At 48.8% G+C, this 16,744-nt stretch overlaps 1 protein-coding gene across 2 annotated transcripts in view; it reads left to right on the top strand.

Annotated features, from left to right (window-relative positions):
* LOC125442778 (endothelin receptor type B-like) overlaps positions 1-9,640 on the top strand; it is a 35,246-nt gene extending 25,606 nt beyond the window's left edge. For both annotated transcript variants that reach the window (XM_048514467.1, XM_048514468.1), the window contains exons 3-8: positions 47-159; positions 1,366-1,570; positions 3,755-3,904; positions 5,489-5,622; positions 7,342-7,450; positions 8,693-9,640. In XM_048514467.1, the coding sequence (XP_048370424.1) occupies positions 47-159; positions 1,366-1,570; positions 3,755-3,904; positions 5,489-5,622; positions 7,342-7,450; positions 8,693-8,842 (861 nt within the window). In that variant the 3' untranslated portion in view covers positions 8,843-9,640. The remainder of the gene's footprint in view (positions 1-46; positions 160-1,365; positions 1,571-3,754; positions 3,905-5,488; positions 5,623-7,341; positions 7,451-8,692) is intronic.
* The last annotated feature ends 7,104 nt before the right edge of the window (positions 9,641-16,744 follow it).

Below are 16,744 nucleotides of genomic sequence, written 5' to 3'. Positions count from 1 at the left end.
TCCTCGACAGAGACGGCCTCCTAACTGTTTGCTTTCTTTCCTGCAGCTGCTTGCGGAAGACTGGCCCTTCGGCGTCCACGTGTGCAAGTTAGTGCCGTTCGTACAGAAAGCCTCCGTTGGCATCACTGTCCTCAGCCTCTGTGCTCTCAGCATAGACAGGTAACAAACTGCCCACAATCTCTCGGGCCTGGGTAGTCCCTTTGGCTAGCCGCATGAAGAGCCCTGTGAAAGTGGTTGGCCTTGATCATACAAGGATGCATGTTTTGGTATTTTAAGGGGTTGGGATCCGAAGAGTTTTAATTTAGGGCATCATCAGGATTCCTGATCATTGAGAACTGATTTCAAAAAGTCACCTTATTATGGGAGCAGTAGCTTTAGATGTGTAGTACACAGGGGGCGGAGTGGGATGTCTTGCCCCGGGCGTGCACAGGTTTGGGGGTGTGGCGGGGGTGTTCCAGGGGTGTGTCAGGTGCACACACATGCCTCAGGCGCAGTTCCTTCTCACTATGGCTCTGGTCCTGTGTTGGCATAGATTCTGCAATTTGTACATGCACCAGCATTCCTGGTGGTATGTATGAAGTCTACCTGCGTAGTTTGAAGATCAACTCTGGGTCAATGTGGAACTGAAGGCACATAGGTAGAAAGAACACATGTCGATTGGGTCAAAGGATTCATTTCCCAAACTTACCTATTCACCCACCCACCAACCCCCTACCTGCATTGATTTGCTTGTGTAAAGTCTCCTGCCAGCTAATTCGGGGGTTCCCAACCCTTTTGAGCCTGTGTTTGGAATTCTCACAGGACATGGTGGGTGGCAGCACCAAAATGGCTGCCAGAAAATGGCTGCCACAGGAGGCAAAGCTGAACTTCAGCAACACAGTGCAGATCCTTGCGCTGTGAAGGTAGCAACGTTTTAGAAAACATCCGCCCAACAAGTCAAATCTCTAATAGTCAATCAGAAGTCTTGCTGGGCAGAAGCCCTACCTGACCCCGTCGACTTCTTAGAATAAGGTGACCAGACGTCCCGCTTTTGGCGGGACAGTCCCGCCTTAAACCAATCTGTCCCGCATTTTTTAACTGTCCCAATTTTGCCTTTTGGGGCGCTCCCCTTTTCCCGCCCTGTCACAGGGCGGGGAAAAGGGGAGCGCCCCAAAAGGCAGTGCGCTCCTGCGGCCACGCGCGCGCCCCCCATTCCAGTTATAAAAGGTGACAATTTGGTCACTTCTTAGAAACACTTGGTGAGTGCCAGAAAAAGCGTGAGTGGGTACCGTGCTAATCTTCTGGCAATGTGTTCATCGTCAGTTGGGTGTGAAGTGGCCAATAGGCATTGCCTTCATTTCTTATGCTTGTTTTGGCCGGTGGCAGGTACAGAGCGGTGGCTTCTTGGAGCCGAATCCAAGGGATTGGCATCCCCATGTGGAAGGCAGTCGAGGTGACTCTCATCTGGGTAGTGGCCATCATCCTAGCCGTCCCGGAAGCCATCGCCTTCGACCTGGTGAAACTGCCTTACCGTGAAGAGACCCTCTGGGTCTGCATGCTGTCCCCCCAGCAGACGACCAGCTTCATGGCGGTGCGTCTTCACTCTTGAACCTGAGCAGCTGATGATCTTGTTATGGTCACTTATCCTTTTCATCTTGCCCACTTGAGCAGACATTAGCTTTAGTGTTGGACTAACATTTGGGAGATCCAGGTTCGAATCCCCATTCTGCCATGGAAGCTCGCCGGGTGACCTTCAGCTAGTCACATGCTCCCAGCCTAGGAGCAGCAGTGGAGTAGTGGTTAAGAGCAGGTGCACTCTCATCTGGAGAACTGGGTTTGATTCCCCGCTCTGCCACTTGAGCTGTGGAGGCTTATCTGGGGAACTAGATTAGCCTGTGCACTCCAACACATGCCAGCTGGGTGACCTTGGGCGAGTCACAGCTTTTCGGAGCTCTCTCAGCCCCACCTACCTCACAGGGGAAGAAGGAGATTGTCAGCCCCTTTGAGTCTCCTTTCAGGAGAGAAAGGGGGGATATAAATCCAAACTCTTCTTATCTTCTAACCTGCCTCACAGGGTTGTTGGGAGGATAAAATGGAAGCGAGGAGAATGATTATTAGCTGCTTTGAGTCCTCATTGGACAGAAAGGTGGGGTAAAAATGAAGCAACTTGCACTCTCAGGTTGAGGCACTTTGAAGCACCGGCCTTTATCTCTCTGAGCTGTCTTCTGCCACCATCACACAAAACAGAAGATCCGCTGCCCTCCCTCTGTGTGTGTTTGTGTCTGTATTTGTAAAGTGCATCAAGTTGCAGCCAACTTACGGCGGCCCCAGCTAGGGGCTTTCAAGGCAAGGGAGAAGCAGAGGTGGTTTGCCATTGCCTTCCTGTGCAGAGCTTTCCTCGGTGCTCTCCCTTCCAAATAGCGGCCCTGCTTAACTTCCAAGATCTGGTGCAATCAGGCTATCCCCCGCTGCCTGCCCCCATTCCCTACCTCTGCTCCTTTTCTCCTGTTAATGCCAACCACAAAGACATTCAGGGTAGGGCGGGACCCCGGGTGGGCACAGGATTGATGGAAGCTCTGCTCTAAGTGTTGGCATCCCCTTGCAAAACTCAAGAGGATTAGGTGGAGTTGGGATCAGTCATTCTCTGTCAGCTAACCTTCCTCACAGGGCTGTTGTTGTGAGGATGAGATGGAGAAGGGAGAATCGCACTGTGAGCCACTTTGGGTTCCCATTGGGGAGAAAAGTGGGGTAATCAAATAAATAGGAATAGGGCAGAATTTGGGACTCTTTAGTTTGGAGAGGAGACGTCTGAGGGGGGATATGATTGAAGTCTATGAAATTATGCATGGGGTAGAAAATGTTGACAGAGAGAAAATTTTCTCTCTTTCTCACAATACTAGAACCAGGGGGGCATTCATTGAAAATGCTGGGGGGAAGAATTAGGACTAATAAAAGGAAACACTTCTTCACGCAACGTGTGATTGGTGTTTGGAATATGCTGCCACAGGGGGTGGTGATGGCCACTCACTTGGATAGCTTTAAAAAGGGCTTGGACAGATTTATGGAGGAGAAGTCAATCTCTGGCTACCAATCTTGATCCTCCTTGATCTCAGATTGCAAATGCCTTAGCAGACCAGGTGCTTGGGAGCAGCAGCAGCAGCAGGCCATTGCTTTCACATCCTGCATGTGAGCTCCCAAAGGCACCTGGTGGGCCACTGCGAGTAGCAGAGAGCTGGACTAGATGGACTCTGGTCTGATCCAGCAGGCTAGTTCTTATGTTCTTATGTTCTTAGAAGCTGGAGCCCCAAATGCTGTCTTTTTAAATGAGGAACCCCCAAGCTTCCTTCTATACAGAAGTACTTTACTCAGTCAGAGATGATTCATGCTGTGTGAGACGGTCCCTATTCAGTGGATGTTATTCTCTTCTTACAGGGGTCTGCAACCTGCAGCTCTCCAGATGTTCATGAACATCTGGAGAGCCACAGGTTGCAGAACCCTGTCTTAACACATCCGACACATTCCAAGCAGTGGTGGGATTCAGCAGGTTCGCACCAGTTCGGCAGAACCAGTTGTTAAAATGGTGCTTGTAAACAACCAGTTAAATTATTTGAATCCCACCACTGATTCCAAGACAGGCTTGGTGCCTTTCTTCAGAGACAGAGACGACCAAGGGGATCCGCAGACACATCCCAGATCCAATGATCCTACGTGCTGCCGTTAGCATTCCCCAGATTGGCTAGGCTGTGCTCTCACCTCTTCCCTTCTCTCTCGGCAGTTCTACAAGAATGTGAAAGACTGGTGGCTCTTCGGCTTCTATTTCTGCTTGCCTCTGGCCTGCACCAGCGTCTTCTACACACTCATGTCCTGCGAGATGCTGAGCCAGAGGAACGGCATGAGGATAGCACTCAACGACCACATGAAGCGGGTGAGGGCCCTCGTGCAGGGTCTGAGGAGCAGGCCTTCTTCCAGCACAGTGTGGTGGTTAAGAGCAGGTGGATTCTAATCTGGAGAACTGGGTTTGATTCCCCACTCCTCCACCTGAGTGGCAGAGGCTTATCTGGTGAACCAGATGTGTTTCTGCACTCCTTCATTCCTGCTGGGTGACCTTCCAGTTAGTTTCGCAGTGGCGAATTTTATAACTCCAGATAGCTTTGATCATACAATTCCCATCAGCCCCTGCCAGCATGGCATTGGTCATGCTGGCAGGAGCTGATGGGAATTGTAGTCCATAACATCTGGAGTGCCAAAGGTTCGCCACCACGGGGCTAGACCCAGTTCTTCAGAACTCTCAGCCCCACCTGCCTCACCAGGTGTCTGTTGTGGGGACCGGATGGGAAAGGAACTTGTAAACCACCTTGGGTCTTCTAATAGGAGAGAAAGGTGGGGTATAAATCCAAACTCTTCTTCTTCTTGGCCAGGGCAGAAAGAATGAAACCCACCTAATCTGCCCTCTACGCATTCTTGTGTACTTCAAATGGCAGCAACTCCCTAGGATTTCAGGTGGGGGAGGGATCTTTCCCAGCCACGTGACTGGATTTTCTTCAGCAGGAAGTTTCAAGTATCTGATTTGGGAAGTAATGGCTGAAAAACATGTGTTTTGCCACATGCTGTGGTCTCTCCCATGCACTGCAGCAGGTTGCCCTCCACGTGGGTTAGCTAGGGGAACATTTTTGCTGATCATACCCATCCGTTACCGTTGACAGAGCCAGCGTAGCGTAGTGGTGGAGAGTGGTGGGCTCTAATCCAAAGAACCAGGTTTGATTATTCACCCCTGCACATGAGCAGTGGATTATAATGTGGTCAGGGGCAGGGAACCTGCGGCTCAAGAGCCGCATGCGGCTCTTCTGCCCTTGCACTGTGGCTCCACGAGCCAAGCCACCAGCCCCATCCTCGCCCGCCCTGCAGGCAGCAGGGTGGGCGCACCAACTGCCCACGGTCGGCTGGGCCGCCGGCTTCCCTTCTCGCTCGCCCCGTTGGAGCGGGGCGGGCATCATCCCCGTTGGAGCCCCCGGCATCATCCTTGCCCGCCCTGCAGGCAGCAGGGCGGGCGCATCCAAGCGCATCTCAGAATGAGCAATTGTTAAAAAAAAAACCTATATATATAGTGTTATCTTTATTTTAAATGTCAAAAATTATTTGCTGCTCCAAATGTTTTCTTTTCCCGTCCAAATGGCTCTTTGAGTGTTAAAGGTTCCCTACCCCTGAATGTGGTGAACTGGGTTGGTTTCCCTGCTCCTACATGTGAAGCCTGCTGGGTGGCCTTAGGCCAATCACAGTTCTCTCAGAGCTCTCTCAGCCCCACCCAACTCACAAGGTGTCTGCTGTGGGGAGAGGGAGGGAAAGGAGTTTGTAAACAGCTTTGAGACTCCTAACAGGAGAGAAACGGCAGTGGGCGGGTCTGAAGTTTGGAGATCCTGCTGCAAAGAACAGGGATTTAGAGATCTCCCACTCTTCATATAATCCAGTTGTGGCACTCTTCAACCTCCATACTTGTGCTTGTACCTTCCAGCGCAGAGAAGTAGCCAAGACAGTGTTCTGCCTGGTGGTGATCTTTGCCCTCTGCTGGCTCCCTCTTCACCTGAGCAGGATCCTCAAGAAGACCATCTATAACCCGCAAGATGTCGATAGATGCGAGCTTCTTAGGTAGGACGATGGATGGACGCCTCGTGGTTTCTCCCTAGAGCTGACAGAGACCTTCCATAATTTGTCAAAAGCAAAGGACAAGGTTGGACTATGACTTCTTGAAGTAGGCTCGGTCCAGAATTTGGGATTACCTTCTTATTTAATTGACACAAGAAAGAGAGAAGGTGCAGATCAGTTCAGACGTGGTGACCTTGTAGGGCCGTGGTGGCGAACCTATGGTACTCCAGATGTTCATGGACTACAATTCCCATCCTGTGGAATTGTATGTGGAATTCCCATCCAGTTGGGCCATCCAATATAAATTGTATGTGGAATTCCCATCCAATTGGCCATGTTGGCAGGGGCTGATGGGAATTGTAGTTCATGAACATCTGGAGTGCCATAGGTTCGCCACCACTGTCGTAGGGGGATCAAGATAAGAGCCATATAGAGATGGTTTGCCATTGGCTGCCTCTACATACCAACCTTGGAGTTCCTTGGTGGTCTCCCATCCAAATACTGGCCAGGCTAGACTGGGCCATCCAGGTCAGAGCATACCGTGTTAACTCACCTTTTAAAAAAAAATTTGTTCAGCCTATAAACTAGTCATCAATATACAATATTTGATCAATTATTTGCTACATTTATTACCAAAGGTCAAGCATTATTTGCCGTCCTGAAAATCACCACTGACAGCCAGTCAAAAATGTATAAGATTCCTAACTTTTCGCCTGGTTTATTGAATGTTAATTGCGCTGCAGACAATCATGAGACTTGAATTAGTTCCGCAGAGCCTGTAGAATGGAGCTTTTCCGCCAGGCATTTCCATCTAGCCCAGGGGTCTGCAACCTGCCAATTGGCCATGCTGGCAGGGGCTGATGGGATTTGTAGTCCATGAACATCCGGAGAGCTGCAGGTTGCAGACCTCTGATCTAGCCAGTCGGCCTGACCAGTACTATCATTGGCCTCCCATGGGTGCAGAAAGGGAGGGGGATTTTTCACCATCTGTGATTGGTTTTGCTGTCTTAAATACTGTACTGTTGGTTACTGTTGGTTATTTTATCATTGTACTTGGATCCTGTGTTGTTGCCCCCCTGAGCCCTGTTGGGGAGGGAGGGATGTAAATAGAAATATAAATAAAAAAATAAAGGTGGTGGTGTTCCACTTCATGTTATGAAAAACTCAAGCTGCCCATCTCAGTTAGAATAACCAATTCCAGCCCTGGAAAATTCCTGGAGATTTTGAGACAATGCCTGTGGAGGGAAATTGGGGCAAGGACTTCTTCTGGGTTCTATGGTATACCATAGAGTCTGCCCTCTGAAACTTCCATTTTCTCCAGGGGAACTGATGTATGTTATCTGGAGATCAGTGGTAACGCCAGAAGAACTCTGGGGCACACCTGGAGATTAACAACCTTAATTATCCACACATTAAACTTCTGTTAAAGAGACAGGACATTTTCCCCCTGTCCACTTAGCACCCTTCCTAAAGTAAGAGTATCTCTGCCAGGATCTAGGCTGATCCTATATTTCTAGGCTGATCTTGCATTCAGCAGGGAGTTGGACTAGATGGCCTGTATGGCCCCTTCCAACACTATGATTCTATGATTTGATCAGACCAAAGGTTCCATCTAGCCCAATTTCCATGCTAAACCCTTCCCTTTTAAAGTTTCTTCTCTAGCATCTTGTTTGCCCCACCCCCTTCAGGTATCATCAGTTTTGTTTTGACTTCCCCATTTAGCTTCCTCCTGGTCATGGATTACTTTGGCATCAACATGGCCTCACTCAACTCCTGCATCAACCCAGTGGCTCTCTACTTTGTCAGCCGGAAATTTAAGAACTGCTTTCAGGTAGGAGAACATCTCCATCTTTCAAGGACCAGGGCGTGCTACCACTGACGTAGTGAGGGGGGGCACAAGGGGGACAGAGCCCCAGGCGCCACTTCCTGAGGTGCACGTTGTTGCAGCCCTGCCCCTCGCAACCGTGCCCTGGTCCCATTCGGGATCAGCGCGGGCTACACTCTCGAACTCCACGTGGAGTTCGAGCGTGGGAGCCAGGCGCCTGGCCAAGTCTCCATGAGGAGTTCGGAACAGCCTGTTTGCTGCTGGCCTGGTCCAGCTTTAAACTGCAGCCTTTCGACCTACAGTTTAAAACTGTTCCCAAGCCTCACTGAGGGAAGCAGCAAACTGAGCTCTGAAGGCTGACTGGCTAGTTTTGCACTGTTGGCTCGGTCCCTCCCCGTCCTGTCCCCCAACCTCCACCTCCTTCCTTCCTTCCTTCCTTCCTTCCTTCCTTCCTTCCTTCCTTCCTTCCTTCCTTCCTTCCTTCCTTCCTTCCTTCCTTCCCTCCCTCCCTCCCTCCCTCCCTCCCTCCCTCCCTCCCTCCTTCCTTCCTTCCTTCCTTCCTTCCTTCCTTCCTTCCTTCCTTCCTTCCTTCCTTCCTTCCTTCCTTCCTTCCTTCCTTCCTTCCTTCCTCTAGATCAGGGGTAGGGAACCTGCTGCTCTTCTGCCCTTGCACTGTGGCTCCACGAGCCGAGCCGCCGGCTTCATCCTTGCCCGCCCTGCAGGCAGCAGGGCGGGCGCATCCATGCGCTTCTCAGAATGAGCTGAGTAAAAGGTAAAAAAACCCTATATATATATATATATAGCGTTATCTTTATTTTAAATGTCAAAAATTATTTGCGGCTCCAAGTGTTTTCTTTTCCCGTGGAAAACGGGTCCAAATGGCTCTTTGAGTGTTAAAGGTTCCCGATTCCTGCTCTAGATTCCCTAAACTAGTGACGCTCACTCCACACCTTGTGGAGAGCCACATTCAAAATTGCCCTCAGTGAAAGCTCTTTCCCACCCCTGGCAACAGGCCTGCACCTGAGGAAGGTCCGTGGCTTACCTGTTCCTCTCGTGCTGGCAGTTCCAAGATGGAAGAACCGCCAACCACAGGCCATACCAGGCTAGGGCCTTGCCCACTTTCCTGACACACAATGCAGGGGCCACATTGGGGAACAGTGTTTAGAAGAGCCACAAGTGAGAAGCACATGTGGCTTCTGAGTCACTGAATATCACTGTTGTAACCTCTCTCTGCTTTGTGTCTCCCAGTCATGTCTGTGCTGCTGGTGCCAGAGACCAGCCCTTGGCATTGTGCCGACAGATGACAAAGGTTCGGTGGGTAAGTGGAAGACCAATGGGCAAGTGCTGGGTCTCGACCGGAGCAGCTCTCACTTGAGCAACAAGTACAGCTCATCTTAGGCGGAAGAACAAGAGATCAAAGGTCAATCAGGACAATGGAGTTGACCATCCTGAACTAGCCCTGGTTTCCCAGAGTCCCTCTTGAGTCCCTCTGGTTTCTTCACCTTCCTCCCACAAAAACTAAGATACCAGCCAGCTCCAAAGGAAGCCACACTTGAAGGGGCACCTCTTGGACACCTCTTATTCTCCTGGAGTTTCCTCTCTAAGAACTATTCTTTTTTCCCCCTGTAAATCAGAAGAATTGCTCGGGCCATCGAAGTTGCTGCCTTTAGCTCTAAATTTTCCTGGACGTGTAAAGAGCCATCAAGTCGCCACCAAATTATGGTGTCTTTCAAAGCGAGGGAGCTTTCAAGGCATGTGAGAAGCAGAGGTGGTTTGTCACTATCTTCCTCTGCAGAGGTGGTCTGGTGGTCACCCATTCCTTGGTGGTCACCCATTCCAAGTCCTGACCCTACTTAGCTTTTGAGATCTGACAAGAAGGGGGTATACCACACCACTTTCCCTCCTTTCCTGGATACCAGTCTTTAAAAACCTGAACATGACTGAGAATCTTCTCCCTAGTGCATTGAGAGGGAATGGAATGTCCAGCGCAGACAATTACCTCATTTCCTGAGGCCAGGTATACAGAGCAGTAGCAGAGAGTCACTGTGTGGGGACAAGCCCCAGAGCTCAGCCATTATCATCTCATTTCCCTGCCTCCTCCAGTGACAAACAAGGTCCTTCTCCACTGTAGCCAGTGGTGGGATCCAAAAATTTTAGTAACAGGTACCCATGGTGGTGGGATTCAGACTGTGGCGTAGCGACAATGGGGCTGGGCGGGGCATGACGGGGGCATGGCCAGGCATTCTGGGGGCGGGGCATTGCTGGGCGGAGCTGTGGCATGGACGCAGCCGCTGCGCCGGTCCTTGGGCGGGAAACGAATGCACGCAGGCACAGGCTGCTACGCACCTCCTGCTAGACTGCTTCAAGTTCTGCGCGCTACTGCTGAGGAGCGGAGGAGGGGCGTAACTAAGACAAAAATTACGTAACCAAATCACCAATTAGTAACCCCCTCTAGTCACACACAAATAATTAGTAACCTACTCTCGGGAACCTGTGAGAACCTGCTGGATCCCACCTCTGACTGTAGCCTCACTAGGAGAAAGGAGGTGGCTGATCTGTGGTCATCCACCGAGCTTTGTAGAAAGTGGGGACTGGAACTCGGGTCTCCCCAAGTCTTGTTCTTGATGTACTCACAGATGCCAAGGGCATTGAGAGGGGACACCAGGGGAAGGAAAAAAATTCCAGGGGAGTCCTTGGGGATCAGGTAGACCAGCCAGTCACGCAGTTTGTTTCCATACAATGGTTGGGTTGGGTTTAGAAGAAGAGGAGTTTGGATGTATAGCCCCCCTTTCTCTCTTGTAAGGAGACTCAAAGGGGCTTTGAGTTATCCACACAACAACCTTGTGCAGTAGGTTGGGCTCAGAGTAAGTGATTCATCAAGGGTCTCCCAGTACGTTTCTATGACAGAGGGAGGAACTGAACCCAGGCCTCTCAAATCCTAGTCCAGTACTCCAAATACTACACAGGCTGCCTCTATGATCATAGAAACTCAACAATTCCCAGTTGCAAACAATGTCATTGAGGGATACAAGGAGACAGATTCATTACTGTGACTGAGCATAGAAGAAGAAGAAGAGTTTGGATTTATATCCCCCCTTTCTCTCCTGCAGGAGACTCAAAGGGGCTTACAATGTCCTTTCCCTTCTCCCTCAGCCACAACAAACACCCTGTGAGGTGGGTGGGGCTGAGAGAGCTCCGAAGAGCTGGGACTAGCCCAAAGTCACCCAGCTGGTGTGTGTTGCACTGGCTAATCTGGTTCATCAGATAAACCTCCACAGCTCAAGATTGGAGTGCACCTGCTCTTAACCACTACGCCACTGCTGCTTTCTGTCAGGAATTTGCTCAGATAGGGACCATACTTCATCAGTTGTTCATACCAGCATGGCCAATTGGCCATGCTGACAGAGGCTGATGGGAATTGTAGTTCCTGAACATCTGGAGAGCCGCAGGTTCCCTACCCCTGCTTTAGGTGGTAAGGAGAAAGAGCCTGGAAAGCGTTGTGGGTCGATAGAGGCAATTATTGGCCCTGACCCTGAGACCAGCTTGGCCCTAGATTGTCTGGCAAGGAAAAGGAGAGAACATCTAGAGTTGGTCATTTCTCTTCTGTCCCCAAAGGATTTTTCATTTCTGGTTTCCCATCCGTTGTCTGAATTACATTTGCCCTTTCTTCGTGGAGAGGTCTGATCTGGACTGTCCCCCTCCCCCTGTTTATATTTGCTAGCATCTGTATTACAAAGCAACAGATTCCAAATTACACAATCCTTTGGCAAGCAGTGGGATAGCTGATCCCGTAAACGCATTTCTGCAGCTGGAAGAATTTACGCCTACCGAGCTCAGCTTTCTTTATCTTGCCACTGAGACCCCATTTTTGAGGGGGGCATTTTTTGCTGCAGCAGGAAGAGAGAAACAAGATAAATACCTTTCTTGGTTTTTAAAAAGATGCTTGCTTTACCAATTTTACTTTCTGGCATCTGTAGTCTCTGAAGTCAGCATATGACTTCAACCTTTAATTTGCACTGAAACTTTGCTTTTTCTAGGCCGCTGCAAAGATAACTTTGTCCTTTTGTCCAAATGTATCCTTTTATTTCTGTAGGTCATGCCTAGTAGGACTGATGTTGTTCTCCTGTGTATCTTGTAAAAATCTGGTTCTCAAACTTCTGTCCACCTTCCCATGAATTTTCAGATGTGACTGTCATGAAATTAGTATTTCTTTCACTGGACGAAAACTGAATCGAACAGCTTCTCGGGACACTGTTTTCCCGTATCCGTCACTGCCACGTGTATATATTGTACAGAAAGTTACTTAGGCTGGGGTTTCATTTAATTAATAGTTAACAGAACGATGTAGCGTCTATCATGCATTCAGGATCAAGTCAGCTCTGAACTAGTCAAGGGAATGTTAATGCCAGGCAGGGAAAGTAACCAGTGCTTCCCTCCCAACATAATGTAACCGATCCTCAATCATAGCAGGCAGACCGGGGGGAGACCCAATACTATGTGGACCCAGGAGACCCGTGAATATAATCAGGGCCCCAACAAGCTAGTCATCCTCACTGCCACATGCCTGTAACTTCTTTTTCAGGTCTTATTTACTGGGTGGAGGGTGGGGAGGGATATTATAACGGACATGTAACAGAATGAATTTATCATGATTTTGCCTTTCCTGTAGATTATATAGCCATTAGTAATGTTGGATTAAAGTTCACTGACTGTGTCACAAGTTTGCTTATGGCTGCAAGGGACAGAAGAAAAAGAGTTGGATTTATATTCCCCCCTTTCTCTCCTGCAAGGAGACTCAAAGGGGCTGACAATCTCCTTTCCCTTCCCCCCTCACAACAACCACCCTATGAGGTCAGTGGGGCTGAGAGAGCTCCGAAGAACTGTGACTAGCCCAAGGTCACCCAGCTGGCGTGTGTTGGGAGTGCACAGGCTAATCTGAATTCCCCAGATAAGCCTCCACAGCTCAGGCGGCAGAGCGGGGAATCAAACCCGGTTCCTCCAGATAAGAGTACACTTGCTCTTAGCCACTACGCCACTGCTGCTCTTGCATAAGGTACGCCAAGTACGCCAAGCCAATCACTACCTTAGGAGAGGCTTCTTTCCAGCTTTGTGAAGTTCCTCAGCTGTTGCTTGAGACAGGGTCAAAAACCGGGGGCCTGTGCCTCTCGAGACGGCTGGTTGTCTTCCCAGATCTGCTTTCTATTTGCCGAAAGGATTGGCCTTTCATCCAAGAGAAAGTTTGGAGATGGTGTGTGGCACCGTGCTGCTGAAAGTTGCTGATACCCCAGCCGGACCACTGGGGCTCTGTGATGCACGAATGAGCAGACTAGACTACAGCATCCCTGGCTTTGCAGATTTTGAACTGACAAGCAAGAGAGGAATGTATTTCATTCTCTCCATTCATATCAGTCCTTCCTTGCAGCTCTCAATTGATCAATTTCCTTTAATACTGTTGCAAAAGCACAATGGGTCTGTGCATCCCCCAGTGAAAAACCTAAACAAAAAGAATGCAGCATTAAGTACATAACTCAGATCCCTGAAAAAAGAGTTTTTTTGGGGGGTGGGGGGTGCGACAAGCTTCTAGTCCTTATAAATACAAAAATAGGCTTGGAATCATGTGAACACTACAAGGCAAAATCAGGTGTAACTGATTTATGTTTTTTCCGAGGACAAAAGATGGCTCACCCTGGCCACTAGAAACAGAAGTGCAAAGTAAGTAAAAAAAACTAGAAAGCTCTTTAGTGTGCATGATTAGCAGGAGTTCACAAGAATTACTAGCTGGCAAACATTTTGATTATCCCGCCTGTGCTTATGTTGGTAATCCATGGCCCAAAAAGGAAACACAACAAAGGACCAAAGTTTGCAGCTTCCCTAGCTAGTCACCTGGTGGCAAATTCGTACCCAGGGTAACCAGACAAGTGGCTGTTTACAATCCCGAATTAATATTTCAGAATTCTGTCTGTCCGATGCAGATGGTTCGGTTTTCAGTACAGAGACCTGAATACAGAAGCAACCTGTGAGGTTCATCTCCACGGTTGTACCACTTTTCTTCTGAGGGTTGTCTGTTCCCCTGAAAATATATTGGTAGCTTGCTTTTCAACTACAATTCCTGCAGCAGCTACATGACTAGTAAAATGCAACTTTCTACTTAAAAGACAAGCATGCTTTTCAGTTCAAAAACTATAAAAGTGGACACCCATGAGAAAAAATTGAGAGGAGGAATCAGGGCGACAGTTCTTTTAAAAATAGAAATGTCCAAATTCTGAACTCAAATGTAAAACACGACAAAATGTAATTAAAACACACATGAAAATGGAAAACGCTGAAGAGGGGGACAAGCGGAAGAGGCAAGCCCTGAGCTAACAACAGGCAGGTGAGGGGGGATCTTTGCTCGTCTTTTTCTCCTGCCTGTAGGTCACAGGTCGGTTGGTCTTACAGATGAGCTAGGACAGTGATGGCAAACCTTTTCGAGACCAAGTGCCCAAATGGCAACCCAAAACCCACTTATTTATCGCAAAGTGCCAACCCGGCAATTTAACCTGAATACTGAGGTTTTAGTTTAGAAAAAACAGTTGGCTCCGAGGTGTGCGTTACTCAGGAGCAAGCTTGGTGGTAGTCGGTGGCTTTGCTTTGAAGCAACCGTGCAACTCTTCCAACGGGTGAATCACGACCCTAGGAGGGTTTACTCAGAAGCAAGCCCCATTGCCAGCAACCAAGCTTACTCCCAGGCAAAGGATAGTGCTTTAGTTCTTCGCATGAAAATCAGTGGGGTTTAACAGCGCTTAACAGGGTTACCTACACTGCTTCCCCAAAACTAGGTCTTAGGTTTAATGCTAATAATCAAGCTCAGTGGCCCAGGCCAGCCTAGATTTTTTTTGGCAGGGGGGACTCTGTTTGTGTGTGCTCACAGAGCGGGCTCTGAGTGCCACCTCTGGCACCCATGCCATAGGTTCGCCACCACTGAGCTAGGACATCTGCTTTGGAGGAGTCATAGGCAGGTAAAAATGTGGAGCGGGGAGAGATGTTGAGTGGAGAAATTGCTGGGGAGGAGGGCTCAAATAGCCCCTCCCCACAATCCGCCACTCGGCCTGAATCCACCTCCAACTGTTTTACAAGGTAAAATAAAACCCACGAGGGAGAAAAATAGTCACTAAGTTACCTGTAGTTGGCAGTTCCAGCGTAATCTTTAAGAAAAGTCACCCGAACTGTATCGTTGCCCCCCGTGACTAATGGCATAAGGATCAGGAGGGAGCCTCATTAAGGAATTCAGGGATCAGCAGACTTCCTGGCTGAACGCCAGCAAAAGCCACCAACCGCTGACCCATCGCCAGGAGCATGTCTGTCAAATTTGTAGGGGAACTGACTCCTGGCAAACAGTGACACTGAAGGCCTTTGCTCTTCTCCCAGCTCGGCATTAATAAAACATGTTCACATCCCAAATGCATAATGCCCTTCTTATTCTAACAAGGTCTAACTAAACACTTAAGGAGAAGAAGAAGAGTTGGATTTATATCCCCCCTTTCTCTCCTGTAGGAGACTCAAAGGGGCTGACAAATTCCTTTCCCTTCCCCCCTCACAACAAACACCCTGTGAGAGAGCTCTGAAGAACTGTGACTAGCCCAAGGTCACCCAGCTGGCATGTGTTGGGGTGCAGAGGCTAATCTGAAGTCCCCAGATAAGCCTCCACAGCTCAAGTGGGGAATCAAGCTTCCAGATTAGAGTGCACCTGCTCTTAACCACTGCGCTTAACCACTGCATTCCGTTACCCTCCATCATATGCTTCTGGAAAACACAGGCAACCCCACAAATCTGTGTGGCTGAAATATGAGGGACACAGCTGACTGCATACCCTCTGTGCAGGTACTGTGTGACCAAACGTTTGCAGCAGCTCCCTTGCCTTGAGCTAGGGGGTTGGCCTATCTGGCCCGGAATGGCTGGCTCTGGCTGGTAGGAACCCCCAGAAGTCTCTGGCTCTGACCAAGATCCTTCCGCAACTGCTGGTGCTGAGGATTGAACCTGGAACCTTCTGCATGCAAACCATGAGCTCTGCCATCAAGCTAAGAATCCTCCTCCCTACCAGGGTATGGAAACAACAGTATGTAGGTCTCCTCTGCTTATTCGCACCACGATGTCACCAGAGCTGTAAACATTTGCAGTATGTTTCAGGCCATCTAGGCCTCTGCTTTCTCCATTCGTTTAACCCTGCAACCCAAGGTAAACTGAACTCATTTTTTAGATATTTATACTGTTCCCACCCCCCACAGTGTGGCTTATCACATTGTCGTCTTCTCCATTGTTACCTAACAACCTCCCTGTGAGGTAGATTAAGGTTGAAAGAGAGGGATTGGTCCAAAGTCACCCCCAAAACTTCCACTCAGCAAGTTTTGATGGCAGAGTGAGGATTTGAACCTAGGTCTCCCATTTCCTAGTCTGATACTGTAACCACTATGCTACTCTGGCTCTCAACCTGGAGATATTTGTTTATTTGGGACTAATTCACCTGCCCCGCCTTGCTCTATTATCACTTCCCAGCTTGGAAAATTCCACAAAATGATGGTGGTGTGTGTGTGTGGGGGGGGGGGGGTGGTTGCAGCTGAGATTCTCAGGATGCTAAATTTTGGGCCCCAGTATCAACGTTACTTTTGTTCAATGCAGCCATTTGGGCAGCACAGAGATCTAAGGAAACTTTGACTTACCTGAAGTTATTGCCTTTCAATGAAAAAAAGGAGGAGTTCAGGCAAACTCCACAAGATTACACATAGTTTTGCGTTACTTTAGTTAAGCCTACTAAACGGTAGAACATGAATCATACTTTGTTTTTCTGTTTTGGACCAGCACAACTGCAAACAGCTTTTGACCATCCTTAGATGTCAGGATTAACCCCTGACGGGACAACCTGCTGCCTTAAAAAGATGCCCCTCTAAACATCAAACCGCCTCAACAGCCTCTGTACTCAGATTATACAATCAAACAAATCATGCCTGTTGTGTTGACAGAGTATCCACTTTGTTATTCATTCACCACAAAAATGATAACCAACATTAAATGTCAACAACCACAAGCAAAAAGACTGTCAACATTTCCCAGTGAATGTCAACCATCACTGGGGAAAGGACAGCCAGCATTTCCTGGTGAATGTCAACAATTGTTTGTTTTCAACCCACAGCAACATGTACGAGTTTTTAAAACCTATGCCAGTCACTTAACTCATGATTATTTGTTACAGAATGTGTGATTTTAGCATAGAATTTTCCCCAAAAAAACCATTTTTAACATACGCTGAGAATGAATGAATGAAGA

Source organism: Sphaerodactylus townsendi, linkage group LG13 (genome assembly GCF_021028975.2).
Source record: "Sphaerodactylus townsendi isolate TG3544 linkage group LG13, MPM_Stown_v2.3, whole genome shotgun sequence".
NCBI lineage: Eukaryota > Metazoa > Chordata > Lepidosauria > Squamata > Sphaerodactylidae > Sphaerodactylus > Sphaerodactylus townsendi.
This window is presented reverse-complemented; position numbering and strand designations above follow the sequence as displayed.